The following is an 18,922-nucleotide window of genomic DNA, read 5'->3' as shown; positions in this document are numbered from 1 at the left end:
AACTGCAGGCCTGGATGGGAGCGCCAGGGCCGAGATTTCGACTTCCTGGTGGTATTTCGGGTGGGGAGATGAATGAAGTCGATCCATGTTTGCTGTGCCCCCTGTTGTGCATCAGGGAGGGTGCTGGGGAGGTAGAAGGGCAGTATCGTGGCTCAGTGAAGGTCAGAGGCGTTCTGAGGAGCAGATGAAGCTAGTTTAGGCTTGGGAGTTCACCTTAACTGCCTTTAGAATTGCCAGCGGGGGGAGGTGATCAGCAGAACTGGGTAGTCTGGGCTTTGCCACTGACTAACCCGCTGGGGGACTTGATAGTTTTTGGTCACTATCAAATGAGAACAATGATACAGACCCAACCTCAAATTCCATTGTGAAGCTCCAACATGATAGTGTAGATGGAAAGCATTAGTAAAGTATACTTATGTGTTGTTAGGGATGGAAGTCGTCTGAAAGAGAAGTGGAACAGGATTTGTTTTCTAGTTCTCTGGCCCACAACAAGGAATCTATGACCAGTTTGCAGGGCAAGCAGAGGATTAACTGTTTTCATCCTTCACCCGGTCATTCGAGGTAATGTAGGCAAGGCAGCTCGGAGAATATCCTCAAATGTTCAAAAGCAGTCGTGACATCTGGAGCGTGATGCAAGGGTAGGCTTTCCCACACTAAGGCGGATAGATCAAAAAGCTGCGTATCCACGGGTAAGATTTTCTGTCTTTTGGCGCTCCCCCTTTAGGCCTAGATTGCCACTTTTTTAGATATGCATCTTCCCTTTTCATTCTTGGTGCAGAGCGTGTGAATACAGAGAGGGAAACTTTTGAGACCCTGAGTGTTTGGACAAGCCCAAGGAGATTATTCAAAAGACAGATCTTTTCTATCCTGTTATTCATACATAGAATCAGCTCCCAGTTATCCAGGGTGTAATGGAGGTTAGAGCATCTCGCAGGAGCTTTGCATTTGAAGATGGTTGAAGTCACACCAAAACAAAAGGAAGAGCTTCAACAGCAGCAGTGGACTTTATCTTCTTATATGATGTGCCAGTCCTTCATTATCTTGCATAATCGAAAGAGGCTTAGGGTCTGAGATGATGCTAGAATTATTTATTTTGTATTGGTGTGATAGAAGGTATATTTGTGAGCCTGTCAGACATTTTCACACGGAGTTCACTCGAAACTGCCATGTGCTTTGTGTGCAGGCACCTTTGTCACCTCTGGCGGAGTTTTTCTTTGCCTTCAGCAGTAAAGTATAATGGTTAAGAATTGGACTCCAGAGTCAGGGCCATCTGTCTGGCGTGGAATTTTGGTTCCACCAGCATCTTGTGCAAATCGCTTAATCTCTCTAAGCCCCATCTGGAAAATTGAGAAAATAGTAGGATTGTCATGAGAATTAAATGAGATAAAGCATTAAAAATGCTTGCCACTGTTTCTGGCATATAGTACAAAAAGCTGCTCATTGTTAATGTTTTTGATTTAATCAAAGCTCCATTGAAGCAAAATAATTTTAGTTCACTTAAAATGTGTACCATTCATGTGAAGCTGGGAGTGAAAAATAAACCAAGGGGTGGGATTTTTTTTTTTTTTTTTTTTTACCAGTCCACAACTAAGCTGTGTTGCCTGAAAGTATTCTTTCCTCTGTCTTTGAACTGTAACTCTAGTTAGTTATGTGGTGTCATCACTGGAACCCAACATATGGCAGGATGTCCCTCCATGACCCAGGTCATTCTGGTGGAGTTGTGTTAGGTTTGTCATTGTCATTGTCAGCTTTAATGCCGACAATGGTTATTGACTCAGCCTTATTATTTGGTGTTTATTAATCAAGGTTCAGAGATGATTATGGAGGAAAGAATATAGAATCATTTTTTGACATGTTCTAGAACTTTGACTCAGGCTTAAGAATAAGTAGCTAGATGACTTTGGGCCATCCACTCTCCTTTCTAAATGTTTCTTTCTTCAAATATGAAAGTTATAAATAATCTTTTAAAGGCCCCTGCAACCTCCATTCCATTAGATTAGCTTGTCTTTTTCTATAGAATTATATCGACTTGATGGGATAGGTACTTTGTCATTAAATCTTTTACATCTTTCATTTGGGCCTCATGGAGTCTTGCCTGCATCGTGGATTTCAGTGACTGATTTAAGCTCTTTTTCGACAGCCTCAGTAGCTTTGCGTCAAGTACGCCTGGCCATGACTTATTTATGGCCTCAGTCTCTCAGGCATGGTTCCCTTTTCTTCAGAATTTTGGTGGCCTTTGGTACATCTGCACTTGGTACAGCACTTATCATATTGTACTGTGATTTTTATTTTTCTTTTGTATCTTTTCCCACTCCTAGGCGTTCAGTTCTTAATGGAGACATCTAGGATTCCTCCGTGACTTAGGTAACATAATGCAAGGTCACGTCATTAGGGCGACTTTAGAACTGTGACAGCAGGACTCAGGGACTCATGAGAACGATGCAGAATCTAACTCGGTGAGGCTCATACATGTAAGAGTTGTAGACCCTCCAAATAGGAAAAATATGCAGAGAATTCACAATGGAATCAAACAGTAAATAGATGTTTCAAATCTAGTCAAGGGATGATGCAACCTGGAGGGAAAGTCAGGATTCACATCAGACTTGAGAATTAGTGTAACTCAGAAACAAGGGACGTGGACTCGGAAATCATCGATTTGGGGACTCAGAGATGTTACTGACATAGAAGAGGGCTCTCTATGCTCTTATTGTGGTCAGGAAAATCACCCTAATGTCTAGGAACCAGCATCCCTGCCGATATTTCTCAGTCTCAGGCCCATGAGAAGGTAAACTTCAAATTCTCTTAGGAAGGTCATGTCTGATTCTCTTGGGCTGACATTGTTGGTTAAGTATCTTTAACCCCAGGAAGAGCTAGAATTATATATAGAGGTGATGAAATAATTCAAACTTGAGGGTTTTTTTCTCCTGTTTAGTTTATTTAATATCCTTAAGAATTTGCCTTTTTGAGAACAATTGGCATATGTATAACAGGTTAGCCTGTGTTTCAAATTTAAATTGTGTAATTGGTTTAGAATTGTGATACGTTAAAAGATATAAGAAAATTTTTTAAGTTTTTCAGTTTCAATTGGAATGTTTGCAAGAACCTTAGATTCACTGTACTTACAATTTAATTCACTGGTTTTGTAAGAGTTGAATACTTGGAAAGGCTTACCTGTAATTAGACAATTGACATATTTATTTAAAAAGAAAGTTGAATAGATTATTTTTAAAAGAGTTAAAAAATTTAAAGCAACTTTTTTTTTTTTTTTTTTGTGGTACGCGGGCCTCTCCCGTTGCGGAGCACAGGCTCCGGACGCGCAGGCCCAGCGGCCATGGGTCACGGGCCCAGCCGCTCCGCGGCATGTGGGATCCTCCCGGACCGGGGCACGAACCCGCGTCCCCTGCATCGGCAGGCGGACTCTCAACCACTGCGCCACCAGGGAAGCCCTAAAGCAACTTTTAACTTTCAAAGACTCACTTGAAATTTCATTAAAATTTAGCAGATTTACAAATAGAAGAATAAGATTTGGTAGTTGAACTTAAAAGCCTGAAGAAGAAGAAGCTTTTGAATGTGAAATTGTAATTTTGATAAATCAGATATTAATTTCTGAAACTGAAGTAGCTCATGAATAATCTTTCCTGTGCATAAAATCCATCTGTAATGTGCCAAAAAACTTATTCAATAAATAAATGAAGCATACTGTTATAAGTCAATATGGTCTCTCTGAAAGCAGGCCATAATCGTACATGCCTCAAAAATACATGCCTCAAGATCAAAGTAATAGCATTTTAGGTATCTGTGGCAGGATTTTTGATGATTATTACAGAATAAAAAACCAAATTATCCCATACGTTTTTTTCAAGTGATATGGCTTTGCCATCCCTTTTTTTTTCCCAAAAGAAAAAAACGTATTTAATAAACAGTAACACAAGTGAATGTTTATAACATGATCAGTGATTATTAAATAGACAACAAGATGATGGTAAATGAGGCTTGTATATCAAATATAAAGAGGAAAGGTTATTCATTTATTTATTTAGGCATTTGATGCCTTCCCATGCAACTATCTAGTTTTCTCACATAGGCTTTGCCATTCCTTAATTATGATTGTCTGAAACCAATTCAACTGAAGCATGCCCAGGTAAGCAGCTGTGTACTCTGGTGATCAGGTGAATAGAATGCACATCCAAACTTACCGTGAATTCTTAGCCTTACACACTCATTGCCAACCAAAGAATGGTTTCCACATCTTAAGCCTGCTTCCTCCCCATATCTTAGAAGGTGGTCGGATGCCGTTCATCTTCTGATTTGTTTGCTCATTTCCTGTGTTGCTGCAAATACCTGCAGGGCTCTAATTTCTTAAAGGCACATAACCCTTGTACTCAGAATTCTTCTGAGCTTGTTGCTTTCATACTGTGATTTCAGTCCAGTTCTTTGGATTTGGCTGGTTTTTGTCTCTTTATCACCGAGACAATGGGGGTAATTATATGCACCTAATTTAGTTTACCACAGTATTTATTCATATTGTCCTAATTTCCAGTCTGCTGCTGCCAAATGTCCATCATTAACATTTCCCACTTCATATTAAAATAAAGGGAACAAGTAAATCAGAAATTGAGTTTTGAACTTTTTTTCTCTGCTTATGGTTGGTCTTTAAAATTGATGCCCTTTTTATTGGTATGTGCATTTTTTTTTTTTTTTGTTTTAGTGTCATTCTTCCACTTCCGCAGAATGTGAAGGATTATTTACTTGATGATGGAACTCTGGTGGTGTCAGGAAGGTAAGGCATATCAGAAAAAAGTTCTTTAAATTTTAGCATAAAGAAATTTGTAATGATTAAATCTCAGCGATTACCATGTAAAATAAGTACATTAGCTTTGGCCCCATTCTCTCCCTTTTTGCCCTAGTTAAAATTATGTGCTGATCTTTGTTCTGTATTCCTTGTCAATGCTCAGTTGATAAGATTTTCAAAATTGAGTACTTCCTCTACTGATAATTACAAGTTGTGAAATTGAGTAATTCCTTTCATCTCTACTTTTAGAAAATGTGTATGATAACTATTCCTTTTGTTCAAGTAGTTCCACTGTTTATAAAGGAAAGTACCATGCTTCAGTGTTTTTAGTGCAAACTGGAAAAAGTTTAAGAATCATACTTTAATGTCATTCCTATTTTTTCATTCAGGTCTCTGCTCAGAAGTCATGTTATCTAAGTGTTCATCCTTCTCTTTCCTTTCTGAAGTAGCTTAATGGTAACCCTTACTGATAACGTCACTCGTTTTTTTAATAGAATTCTAGGTTGGAAATAATTTTCCCTTAGAATTATTAAAAAATATATTTTTTATTGAGATAAAATATACATAACATAAAATTTACTATATTAACTATTTTTAAGTGTACAGTTTAGTGGTATTAAGTACAGTTATAATGTTGTGCAACCATCACCACCATTCATCTGCAGAGCTCTTGCCATCTTGAAAAACTGAAACTCTGTACCAGTTACACACTGACTCCCCATCGCTCCCGTCCACCAGCCCCTGGCAACCACCATTCTATTTCCTGTGCCTGTGAATTTGACTTCTCTAAATACCTCATACAAGAGGAGTCACACAGTACCTGTCCTCCTGCGGCTGGCTTATTTCACTCAGCATAATGTCCTGAGGTTCATCCATGTTAGAGTATGTGTGAGAATTACTTTCCTTTTCAAGGCTAAATACTGCTCCATTGTATGGATTACCACATTTTGGTGCATCACTTTTTATCTCCTAACCTCACTTTATTTTTCAGTATAATACTTATTTCCATCTGACATCATTCCCTTAGTGGTTCTATTAGAATACAGTCTTCATGAGAACAGGGACTTGGACAGTTGTGTTCCCAGCTCTTGGAACAGTGCCTGATACACAAGAGGTGCTTGATGAACGTTTCTTCAGTAAATGAACTCAGAAATGTAATTAGAATTGTGTATGTTTTCAGTAACACTAATTTTACCATAAATATGTATGTGTGTGTGTGGGTCGGATTCGGGTGGTTTGACTCAGCGCTCCTAAGTAGGTGCCAATCTTCACTGTCCCCTTTTGGCCCCGGGAGTTCTTTCTTTCCTGATCGTCTCCCTTAAGGAGAATGACAATAGATGCCAATTATAAAACACACGTTAGATTCATTCATGTTTTGAATCTTCACAACTGCAGAGTAGCTACTGTCATCCTCGTTTTATAGATGGGATTCTGGTGCCATGCTCGCGACTAACAGAGGCAGAACTGACATATTCTGACGTCTGTCTGCCTCCAAAGCCAGTGCTCTCACATTTCCCACGGCTTTTAGGTACCAGCTCAGTGCTAGCTGTGATGTAGAAAACAGAATACTTCTAAATATTAACATCAACTCAGTCCTCAGCATTTAGAGATTTACCTTGGAAAGCAATTCTGGTGAACTTGCCAGTGCACACACTCCATCATCTTTTCCGTTTCAGTGACACATCCCATGGTAGGAATTGCAATAAGTTTTTCTGAAGAACTGTATGGATGCAGCGATTACAAATATGTTTTTTTTAATGTATTTTGTTATACTAACAAAAATCAAAAGTGGTGTTTTAGAGTGCTAAATGCATTCTCAAGTTCATTGAGTACCTTTTGTGTTGTTATTTCATGATAGTCATCTGTATTGCCTAAAGTCAGTGACTTAAAACGTGACCATTTTATGTGTCAATGTTTGCTCAGCTGGGTGTTGAGAGATACTTCTCCTTGGGTCTCTGCATGTCTTTTGAGCAGAGGCACTGACAGCTTTTGTTCCTGATTGTCTTGTCAAAGACGTTTATGCAGCAGATGGCCTTGGAAGATAGAGATAGTGTCTCTCCCTAGCAGAGAGCAGGCTTGTTACTGTCTAGTACAGATAAAGATGGTGTCACCTCTTGGGTCAAAGACCAGCCAGGTTTACCTGCAGCTCATTATAAAAGATGAGATTCTCTAAGTTCAGGGTTCCTCAGTTGTAACACAAACCTGGGTCACTCCTTGACCTCCCACGGGGCGTGAGGGGCCAGAGGGAACTGATTCGAAGATGGAGCTCATGCTTTGTACTGTGAGTCCTTTGTTTCTGACCCAGGAGTCCCCTGTCTTCTGCCAGAGTCCATGAACTCTGGCAGGCTAACTTGTTAGCTTGCAAGTGGGGTAAAATCTCAGAGCCTCTGTAATGCTCGACACTGGGCAAGTCTTCTGTTGGTCTTGCTGAGGTCGCTCTTGCGGCTGTAGTTGTCTGGTGGCTTGACCATAAAAACTGGATGGTTTTAAGATGCCTCACTCATGTCTGGCAGCGGACGCTGACTGTCACCTGGGCTTCTCTTCCCTTGTGATTTCTCAGCCTCAGACTCAGCTCCTTTACGTGGTGGTGGCAACATTCCAAAAACGGGGGCATGGAAGCTGGAAAGACTTGACACCTAGGTTCAGCATCACATGGTGTTGCTTGTGCTACATTTTGTTGGTCACAATGAGTCTTGAAGCCAGTTTGAATTAAAGGGGCGGGAAAATGGATGCCATTTCTTGATGGGAAGAGTGGCAAAGTCACCCTGCAAAGGGGCATGTCAAGATGGGAAGAATTGTTGTGGCCATCTTTGTAAATATATCATCAGAGTTTCTTGTTTTTGTTTTTCCCATTCATTGTGATGTGTACTTGGTGGGCTCTTTCGTTCTAGAACAGTTAAAAATATTATGTCTTTGATCATTTCCTCTTATTTTCTTGCTTCTCTTTCTGGAACTCCTATTATTTAGAGGCTGGGTCTACTGGATTAATTCTCTGAATTTTATCATTTCTTCCCTATTGTCTGTCTTCTTAGTTTTACTTTCTGGAAAATTTCCTTGATTTTGCCATTCATTCTGTTGAATTTTTAGATTTCAGCTACCACGTTTTCAGTTTCTACAAGTCCAACCTTGTCCTCTGGCCTCCTCTCATGAATGCAGTACCTTTTATCTTTGAGGATATTTATGATTTAAAAAATTATTTTTCATCTGGTTCCTGTATTGTCTTTATTTCATCCATGTACCTTTTCTCTCTCTTTTTAAAAACTCTTGTCTCATCTTGGAGCCTTTCTTTAGTTTTCTCATGATTCTAGGCCTTTATTCATATTTTAAGAGTGAGGGATGGACACACACACACACCCACACACACACACACACACACGCAGAAACTTTGTGTGCCCGGGTGGGGCTTGTTAAGAGTGCCAGCATCCAGTAGGTATTGATGGAAGATTCCCAGATGACAGTTATTTGTGAGTCTTTCCCAGGGGGTTTTCCAGTATCTACAGAGATGAGTCCTCTAATCTGTCTGTATTGGGGGAGCAGGGAGGGAGGAAGGGGACTAGAGGTCTCACTGTTAACGTGACTTCCACTTATGACTTCATCGTATTCTAGCATTTCACCCCGATTTTCCTCTAGGGCATTAAGGACCGGAGCCCTTACCTGGTTTGGTCCACGGAGGAGGTTGAGTTGCTGGGGTGTGCCAGCTGAGGACAACTCGGCGTGCCTCCCTGCCCCCTTCACGGACTTCACTCAGGTCACCCCTTTTGAAGCCGGAGCTGTGGTCCCATCGTGTGTGATGGCTCCAGGGTCTGCCTGTTGCCAACTGGGTCCCCCCGCCACTGGCTTTCTGTTTTCCAGACTTTTGTTGTCTCTTCTCTGCAGTTGTCTCCTCTCTGGTGCCTTTTCCCTTGGGATCTTATAAATCATTTAAGTAGCATTTCAAGAGGGGGTTCTTCATAGGCCTGGGCAGTGTCGCTGCCTCTGCGATCTTTCAGCCCTTGCTTCGCCCCAGGCGGTAAGGATTGGCTGTTAATGGCCCTTTTCAACACCCACTTTGCCCACTGGCTCCTTCTAAGACAGCATGTCTGAGTATGTCTTTCTCTTTCTCCCCCATGCCCTCCAGTGGTGCCAGTCCAGATCCAGGGTAACTCCTGCCACCAGCCCACACACGCTGTTTTCACTATGTAAACAAAAGATTTTTGGCTGCGCCTGCAGGGTGTCCAGCGGTTGCCCGGAACAGTTCCTTCTGTGGCTTCCTTCATCCCGTCTGGTCTTCCTTGTCTTGGGCAGCACTTTCTCTTATATCGGGATTGAGACTGGATTCTTAGTGTCCTCACAGGTGGAGTTTGAGTTTTTCTTTTCCTTGTTTCTAGTGATTTCTGAGAAGAGGGCAGGAAGTTTTTATTCCACCATCTCTTATTGGACGTGTAGTCTTCTTAATTTCATGTTGGTTTTTATTAGTTTCTGTCTCAAAAAGTGAACTTTTCCTAACATTTTCCTCCAATTCTAAGGCTTTTTTAAATATATATACTCAGCACACCTGCAGTTATGACTGCACAGCACCAAAGCTTTCTCCTGCTCAATTGAAATTTTATGTTCTTCCAGGGAAGATCCGCCAACATGTTCTCAGCCAGACAGTGATAATGAAGCAGAAGAAATACAGGTTGGTTCAAAATAATATAAACTGTTCCATAACGTGTTCTCATCAAAATGTTCTCTGAAATGGTTCTGGCTTTGAGATCTCAGCATAGATTCAGTCAAGTGAGAAATTACATGAAAATTTCCCTTGGACACATACTCTGTGTTCAGGAAAAGCTGTCTCCTGTGTATGGGTGATTTTTAGATGGGGCACTGCTTTTTGGAAGCCCAGTACACTGTCCACATTTAACGTTCTGTTTCTGTCCTCCTCTCCACGCAGTGGTCGGACGACGAGAACACAGCCACGCTTACGGTAAGAGCCTTGAGGTGTGGGGACCACCTCGCGCTGTCCCCCTGGGGTGCTTCCGGGTTTCAACACAGATCACTCTAAATCCCCATTTACTCACCTTTTCAAGCTTTTATTTATTATTTTGAAAAATAACTTAAATCACTGTTTACAGGCAAACATGGTGCGCCCTTTTTTCCCTTTTATTTTTATTTTCATTTAAAAAATAAATAAATAAATAAAAATAAAAAATACACCTTTATTTTATTTTTTGGCCATGCATGTGGGATCTTGCTTCCCCGACCGGGGATCGAACCCGTGCCCCCTGCATTGGAAGGACGGAGTCTTAACCACCGGATGGCGAGGGAAGCCCCTCCCTTTAATTTTTTTATTTTTAATTTTTAAAATTTATTTAATTTGTTTATATTTGGCTGCGTTGGGTCTTCGTTGCTGCACGCGGGCTTTCTCTAGTTGTGGCGAGCGGGGGTTACTCTTTGTTGCGGTGCACAGGCTTCTCATTGCAGTGGCTTCTCTTGTTGTGGAGCACGGGCTCTAGGCACCGGGCTTCAGTAGTTGTGGCATGTGGGCTCAGTAGTTGTGGCTCCTGGGCTCTAGAGCGCAGGCTCAGTAGCTGTGGCGCACGGGCTTAGTTGCTCCGTGGCATGTGGGATCTTCCCGGACCAGGGCTCTAACCCCTGTCCTCTGCATTGGCAGGTGGATTCTTAACCACTGTGCCACCAGGGAGGTCCCTGTAGAAGTTGATTGAGCATGTTTTAGTCTTTCAGGCTAAGAGTGTTGTCAAATTCAACTTAAAATATGTTTTAACAAAAATCTTTTTAAAGGAATGAGAGTATTTCTAAAAATATGGGAGGCAAATGAAGCTTCTCATACTATGAGTTAAAAGCGAAAGATTTATGTAAAATTGCTTACAAATAAATGTAAAGGCACAATAAAGGAAACTAGTTTTAGAGGAGGGTATATTCTAATGCAATTCTAAATAGGAGATATTTCTGTTTATTTTGATGGAAGAGATATGATGTCCAGGGTACAAGGGAAAAAAGTGCAGGTGCCTAAACATTTCCTTAGGTGTAAAAAGTGTGCCCACACATGCAGAAAAGGCAAGTTTACATGTTTTATTTTACTCTGGATATCACTCAGGTCAGTTCCTCTCCTTTTATGAAAATTCTGTTCAGTTCAGCATACATCTTAGCTTTTGCCCATATTCAGCGCCCTGTAGTAGGTTCTATGAAGTAAATAAAGATGACTATGATTTGACTCCTGACGTTAGGGAGTATATAAACCAGCGAGGAAAGATGCTCCAATTTGGGGGTGATGACGTGCTGTCAAACAGAGAGGACAGGGCTTCCCTGGCGGCGCAGTGGTTGAGAGTCCGCCTGCCGATGCAGGGGACACGGGTTCATGCCCCGGTCCGGGAAGATCCCACGTGCCACGGAGCGGCTGGGCCCGTGAGCCATGGCCGCTGAGCCTGCGCGTCCGGAGCCTTTGCTCCGCAGCGGGAGAGGCCACAGCAGTGAGAGGCCCGCATACCGCAAAAAAACCCCAGAGAGGACGGTTACCACCAGGGGCATCTAGAAATAATTCAAGGGAGAAGTGATATTTGGCCTGGATGCTAAGTGTAAGGATGATCAGTATCAACTCATGTTTTTTTAGTATAGATAGATAGATACAGAAATTAATAATGTGTGTGTGTGTATTTACCAAACTCTGCTTAGCTCTAAAAGTGACATAATGACATCATGGTGGCAGTGAGCACACCTAGTGCCCTGATCTTGGTGTCTAAATAGCATTCTCCACTAAAAGGAGTTGAAGCTCCTTGAGAAATTAAAGAATGGGGGTGGCATGGTAAAGATGAGCCTGCAACAACTTGTGTCAGAAAGTAAGAATTATGGGTCATGACACAGAGGACCCAGAAGTTAGCCTGAATGGGCTCCCACTGGCCACATATGTGAACATCATAACAAAACAATAATAATAATGGAGTATAACCATTGACTAAAATTAGAATCCATGGTCCCATATTGACATAAACAAATGGTTAAATTAAATAAATGGAGCAGAAGAGAAAGCCCTTCTTTATAGTAGAAAAGACACCAACTGATAATTGTAGAAGGAATGATAGAATTGGAAATCACCATTAGCAACCATTATAGTAATAATTGATGGAATAGATGTTAAAACTCATGGGTGAATATTTGATGAGGATACTTGAGTATTCTCAAAGTTATGTCCACCAAAATTACTTACTAGTTGTAAAGAGAAAAACAGTACCTTCACAGTGGAAAGAGCTGGCACCAGTGTGACCAAAGTTAACCTTCTCAGTGATGGGACAGACCTACATCGCCTGTCTCCTCGTACAAGGCACAGAAGGACACATCACCTGCCAACAATGCACAACCTGAATCCAGTCATGAGGAAACAACCAGCAAACTGAACGTTTTAGAAATTACATAGAGTCACTGCCCTGTACTCTCCAAAACGTCAGGGTCATGAAAGATAAAGAGCAACAGAGAGAGGAAATGTTACAGCTGAAAGGAGATTAAGGAGACACGACAAGGAAATGCAGTGCTCGATTCTAGACTGGGTCCTGAGCCAGAGGAAAATGTTCCATTTTTCTTTTGCTATAAAAGACGTTATCAGGACAATGGGCACATTTTGAATAAGATCCATAGATGAGATAATGGTATTGTATCCACGTTACCTCCCTGATTTTGATAATTCGGCTGGGTTATGTAAAAAAAAGTTACTGCTTTACACACACACACACATCCCCCCCCCCCACACCCCACATCCCCCCACCCCTACCCCTGCCTACTTATATGTAGAAAGGGAGTTGAGGGGGAGAATGATAAAGCAATGTGGTAAAGTGCCTGAGTGAAGAGTGTGTCGAAATTCTTGTTACTCTTCTTTTAATGCTTCTGAAAGTCTCAAATTATTTCAAAATGAAAAATTAAAAAGTGATTGGGTTTCACTGGGGAGAGCTAGATGTTGGGCAGGGGAGCTTTCAGGGCAGAAGAGCACTCTCAGAAGAGGAATGTGAGCCAGGACCCAAGGAGGGAAAATTACCACTGCAAGTAATTAGTAATTAGTGTAGTGACAGAAATGCCAAATTAAAAATGGAACCAAGTAGTCAAGATGGATAAATTCCAAAGGCACAATGGTGAATTTCAAAGAGCAAGTTGCCAAAAGTATAGATATTAAGTGACAACAGTTACTTTAAATTTTTTAAATGTTATGTTTTATGGACAGGCACACGTAGTATAACATCAGGACTGTAGAAGAATATGCCCACTCCTGTAATGATGGTTGCCTGTGGGGAGAGGGAAGCATTAGGGAGGAGTGCAAGGAGATTAGGAACTTCATTAGTATCTGTGATGTTTTTTCCTTAAGAAACTTAAAGGTCTGGATCAGACATGTCAAACTGTTGAATGTATGGATCCAGGTATATATTTTTTGTATATTTAAAACATTTATTTCATGATTAAAACATTTTGTTTTAAAGAAATAACCTTTCTGATGGGTGTGATACAGGGGGGCTGTGGTGGGTAAAGTTGGAAAGATAGGTGAGTTTGGATCATAGAAAGTTCATGGATATGATTTAAAATGTGGATTTTATCTGACTTAAAACAGGAACCTTTTCTCAGACAACTGAGGTGTTCCGCGAATTTAAAATCGACTTGAACTGTGAGCTTAAAAGAACCCTATTACTAGTTAAATCTGTTAAAAGATAATTTTCAGGAAAAGGTAGAATAATGACAACACGTTGAAGGCTGTATTTAACTCATGAGGGAACCAGGCAGATGTTATAACTGTCTCAAAAGAGAACCCAAAGGACAGACACATTTATAGATTAGGAGTATTGAGATGAATACGTGGGAGGGAAGATAGCTGATTTCCACCAGACAGGGTAGAATTTTCACGTCTGTAAGAAATACTTCTCATTGTTTTCACTTACCTATAATTCACCAAGTTGTAAACTAGCTCGCAGACCCAGCTAGAATTAGGTAACCCGGAAAGTGCTGTATGTATAGAATACATAGTCTTTCACTGAAAGCACAGATTTTTCTGTACAATACATAAACTTTTCATCATTTAAATTTGTTTTAGTATCCTTATGGCAGGATTTCTTAAAGTTGAATTGGAGGATTTGAGGGAATCGATTGCCTCTTTTAAAATGTATCGATGATACAGAATAGCCAATACTTTACAATAACTATAAATGAAGTATAACCTTTAAAAATTGTGAATCACTATATTGTATACCTATAACTTATATGGTAAAGAAAAAATGTAATACAGAAATATAAAGCAATCCTTATATGTGAATTTTTATGGGATAGGAAAATTAAATTGTTTTGTCTTTGAAGATTGAACCCCTCATATTGTACAATTTGTGTAACTGTGCCATTTATCAAAAATATTGCTAATGCAGATCTTAGATGACTTTTTATGGATAGAGCTCTAGGGTAGCCAAACCAGCAACTTCAGGGGATTCTAAGGAAATTACTGCCTTAACAGAAATGAGGGAGAGATGAATGGAAGATAAAGGACTCAAGGCTGTTATTCGTTTTGTAAACCTCTCTAAATGGCTACAGTTTAGTTTCACGTATCTAAGCAGAAGAAGAAGAACAGAGGATGGAGATGGAGGCAGGCTGTCAGATAACTAACTGAAAGATGCTGCTGACCAGTCCAGAGGTCACGTACACCTGCAGCAGAAAGAAAGGAAGTCCAGCCTGCCCTTGATCTCTGCCTGCACTCACTAGCCTGTTGCTTAAAGCTGGTATCTTGTCTGGGGAATATGTTACCTTTTTTTTTTTTTTTAACTTTCATTTTTTGTTCTGTGTCTCTGTGTCTTGAGTCATAGTTTTTTCTCATAACTGGATTAGATCTTGGGGATCAGCATAAGCCATTTTTCTTTTTGGTATTTGATTATTTATTGCTGAATAACAAGTCATCCTAAAACTTTGTGACTTGAAACAATAATAATCATTTCCTTTTTTAATTTTAAAAAATTTTATACAATTTTTAAAGGTTATACTCCATTTACAGTTTTACAAAATAATGCATCATTCCTTGTGTCGTACAATAATATATCCTTGTAGCCTCTCTTACACCCAGTAGTTTGTACCTCCTACTCCCTTAGCTTATTCTAGACCTATTGTAACTTTTTTTCCCCTTGTGGAAGAACTTGTCATGACTGGACTTTTTCAGTATTTGCAGTTGCCAGTAGGGGGCAGCAAATATAAAGGAAAAAAGTGACTGCAGAGCATCAGTGTTAGTGTTTTTGTATTCTTGTCTCTCCTGCAGGCCCCACTTCCATCTCTCTTACTCCCCTCTTCTCTACTTTATGTCCATGTGCTCCTGATGGTGACAGAAGGCTCGAGGGAGAGCATAATTGTAATTACGTTTACGTTCTGTCACCACTGTATTTCTACTTATTTCCTGGTTGAAACAACACTTAGAATGTTTTGGTTACTCACCAGTACAAAATACACATTTTAGGGACTTCCCTGGTGGCACAGTGGTTAAGAATCCGCCTGCCAATGCAGGGGACACGGGTTCGAGCCCTCGTCCGGGAAGATCCCACATGCCGTGGAACAACTAAGCCCGTGCACCACAACTACTGAGCCTGCGCTCTAGAGCCCATGAGCCACAACTGCTGAGCCCATGTGCCACAACTACTGAAGCCCGCGCGCCTAGAGCCTGTGCTGTGCAACAAGAGAAGCCACTGCAATGAGAAGCCCGCGCTTGCCACAACTGGAGAAAGCCTGCGCGCAGTAACGAAGACCCAATGCAGCCAAAAATAAATAAATAAATAAATAAATTTGTAAAAAATAAAAATAGGGCTTCCCTGGTGGTGCAGTGGTTGAGAGTCCGCCTGCCGATGCAGGGGACACGGGTTCGTGCCCCGGTCCGGGAAGATCCCACATGCCGTGGAGCGGCTGGGCCCGTGAGCCGTGGCCGCTGGCGTCCGGAGCCTGTGCTCCACAACGGGAGGGGCCACAGCGGTGAGAGGCCCGCGTACCACACAAAAAATAAATAAATAAAAATTTTAAAAATACGCATTTTAAAATCAACCAGAAAGGAAAGAACATTTTAACTTCACCAAGGTCCTATTTTTAAATTTTGTTTATATTAAAACTTATCTGGAAATAGCAGCGTTTAAATACAGTTAACCGCATAATTTATTTCTTATTCTCATGAAGCCTTTTGGGGAAACGTCCAAGAACCTTTTCCTGCAAATGGAAAGGCTTCTGGCCCTTAAGTGCGAGCTATTATTTCTGAGAATTGGAGTATATGCGCAGGTGATATTCTATCTGTCTCTTTTCATTTAATAGATACTGGTTTTATAGGTGCTAAGAGAACCGTTCATTCCTTCCTCACATCCCCAGGTGCCTTGTAACATCTGTCTCTTCAGCTTTGTGGGTCTTGATTGTTTTGGAAAGTGGCATTGGCACTTGTTATTTTTTTTTCCTTTTCAGATAAATGCTATTTGAGCATTGATTTTATTTAGCTGAATTCAGAAATTCTGATAGTAATTTGTATTCTAAATTATTTTTTACGCCCTGAAGTGTTGAACTTTGAGATTTTGATCTTGTTTTCTGTATTTGTTGTGATGATACTGACTTGCCCAAATGATTTCTTCTTTCTCTCTGTAGGCACCAGAATTTCCTGAGTTCACCACTAAAGTCCAAGAAGCTATCAATTCCCTGGGGGGCAGTGTATTTCCAAAGCTTAACTGGAGTGCCCCAAGGGTAGGAACACATCAGTAAATCTCTCACTGTGTGAATATTATTTGTTTTGCTATTCCATTTCGCTTTATATCCTCACAGAGGGTCTGATTATATTCCTAATTCTAGGGAATTCCGTGGAATTTATTTTTATTTTCCCCCTGTTATTTTATTTTCCTGATTTTGCAGTGCACTTCCCTGGGTCTGTGAAATGCTGTATATTTTGCCAATTGACAGTTTCAACCTCTTGTGTTGCTGATTGCGCTAGAAATCTGAGAAAAGCCTTTCTCCACCCTTTTCAAAACTTCACCTGTTCAGTTTGACAGAGAGATTTTTCTCTATTGAAAGGTAATAAAAATTAAAATGTCGTAGGATCTAGAAACAGCGGTTTGACAGATCACCTGATGTTTTCTTAAATTGTGTTTTATCATTTCAGCATTTCATTGACAAGATTTTTTTTTAAGTTAAGGTCTGAAGGAAAATTCGTTATTTTTTCTACTACAGTAGAAAACAGTTTTATGTCAGCAAGGCTCATTTAAGGAATCAAGACTTATCTGCATTTTCAAAAAATCATCTCATGTGCTTATCTTTTCTTATTCTAACATGAATGATAAATTGTACTTAATCTAATTTTTGTTTTTACTTATTAAAATTAGTGACACATAAACATAGTTTTTTTAAATTAATTTTTATTGGAGTATAGTTGCTTTACAATGTTGTGTTAGCTTCTACTGCACAGCAAAATGAATCAGCTATACAAATACATATATCCCCTCCCTTTTGGATTCCCCTCCCATTCAGATCACCACAGTGCATTAGGTAGAGTTCCCTGTGCTCTACAGTATGTTCCCATCAGTTGTCTATTTTATACATAGTATCAATAGTGTCTATGTGTCAATCCCAATCTCCCAGTTCATCCCACCCCACCTGTTTCCCCCTTTCTCTACATCTGTGTCTCTATTTCTGCTTTGCAGATTAGGTCACCTATACCATTTTTCTAAATTCCACATATATGCGTTAATATATGATATTTGTTTTTCTCTTTCTGACTGACTTCACTCTGTATGACACACTCTAGGTCCATCCACGTCTCTACAAATGACCCTATTTCATTCCTTTTTATGGCTGAGTAATATTCCATTGTATTACATATACAAAATAGTTTAAATTTTCAGAAGATCTGGAAGCTTCCTACAGAAATCAGCCAGTTCTGACACCGTTTTGCTTCACTATTTCCCACTGCTCAGAGGCAGCTGTTTTCAAATATTTTAGTACCTTCTTCTGTTCTTTTCCTCTACTTCTCTGTTCTTCTGTCTTAGATGTTTATTACTGACTTCCTGCTTTAGAACAGAAAAGTTCAGCTGTGTTTCATCTCCTGTCCCCACTACTTTATTTATTTATTTATCTATCTATCTATCTACCTTATCTATTTATTTATTTTTGGTTGCATTGGGTCTTTGTTGCTGCTCGGGCTTTCTCTAGTTGCATTGAGCGGGGGCTACTCTCCGTCGTGGTGCATGGGCTTCTTATTTCAGTGGCTTCTCGTTGTGGAGCACAGGCTCTAGGTGCACAGGCTCAGTAGCTGTGGCTCGCGGGCTCTAGAGCGCAGGCTCAGTAGTTGTGGCGCATGAGCTTAGTTGCTTCACGGCATGTGGGATCTTCCTGGACCAGGGCTTGAACCTGTGTCCCCTGCATTGGCAGGCGGATTCTTAACCACTGAGCCACCAGGGAAGGCCTGTCCCCACTGCTTTGTGTTCCACTGTCCTCATCATCAGAATGGCATACTTTGATTAGACAAGTATTCAGTGTTTCTCGTATTATGTTTATGCAAATACTACGTACATACCTGATACATACCGTACATTGCTTGTGTTTTCTTATTCAACATTTTGTTTTCCCTGGAGTTAATAACCGTCTTGTTTATTCAGTTGCATGGTTTTCTATGTATATACTGTTGTTTTAGTGGAGTTAAATTTGTGTGTTCAGTATACCATCTTTAACCAGAAGTTCATCATCCTTTTTCATTTGGAGAAATTTTAAAGAAGTTATTATAAAGAAGTTATTGAAACTCATTTTTAGTTTATCTATGAGCAGTAATTTGAGTTGTGCTTGACTACTGATCTGGCGTGAGGCTTTCTAGTTAAAATGCATAGATTATTTGTGATTTTAAGTTATTCCTTCATTTATTTTTTATTTAGTGAGTGCCGACTGTGTTCCAGTGCTTTCTTTCATACAGTGTGGATAACTGGACATATTTTTTGCAATCATTAGTTTTCTCAATTACTGTCCTGTGTCTGATCTGTCTATGGGAGAAGTACGTTTTTTAAACTACTTAATTATTCTATCATTTTTAGGCATATTTCGCTGAGGTTTGTGCCTCCTGTGTCTGCTCTTCTTACTTTTTTTGGTGCATATATTTGAGGCTTTCACCATTTAAAATTGTGATGGTTCAGAGTATGTCAC

At 40.3% G+C, this 18,922-nt stretch overlaps 1 protein-coding gene across 2 annotated transcripts in view; it reads left to right on the top strand.

The window, feature by feature from the left end:
* CDC123 (cell division cycle 123) overlaps nt 1–18,922 on the top strand; it is a 57,459-nt gene that overhangs the window by 434 nt on the left and 38,103 nt on the right. For both annotated transcript variants that reach the window (XM_032624500.1, XM_032624499.1), the window contains exons 2-5: nt 4,709–4,780; nt 9,392–9,449; nt 9,705–9,737; nt 16,388–16,483. In XM_032624500.1, coding sequence (XP_032480391.1) covers nt 4,709–4,780; nt 9,392–9,449; nt 9,705–9,737; nt 16,388–16,483 — 259 coding nt within the window. The remainder of the gene's footprint in view (nt 1–4,708; nt 4,781–9,391; nt 9,450–9,704; nt 9,738–16,387; nt 16,484–18,922) is intronic.

The sequence above is a fragment of the Phocoena sinus genome, chromosome 2 (assembly GCF_008692025.1).
Source record: "Phocoena sinus isolate mPhoSin1 chromosome 2, mPhoSin1.pri, whole genome shotgun sequence".
In the NCBI taxonomy this organism is placed as follows: Eukaryota; Metazoa; Chordata; class Mammalia; order Artiodactyla; family Phocoenidae; genus Phocoena; species Phocoena sinus.
The sequence above is the reverse complement of the archived record's forward strand: the minus strand, read 5'-3'. Positions and strand labels throughout refer to the sequence as shown.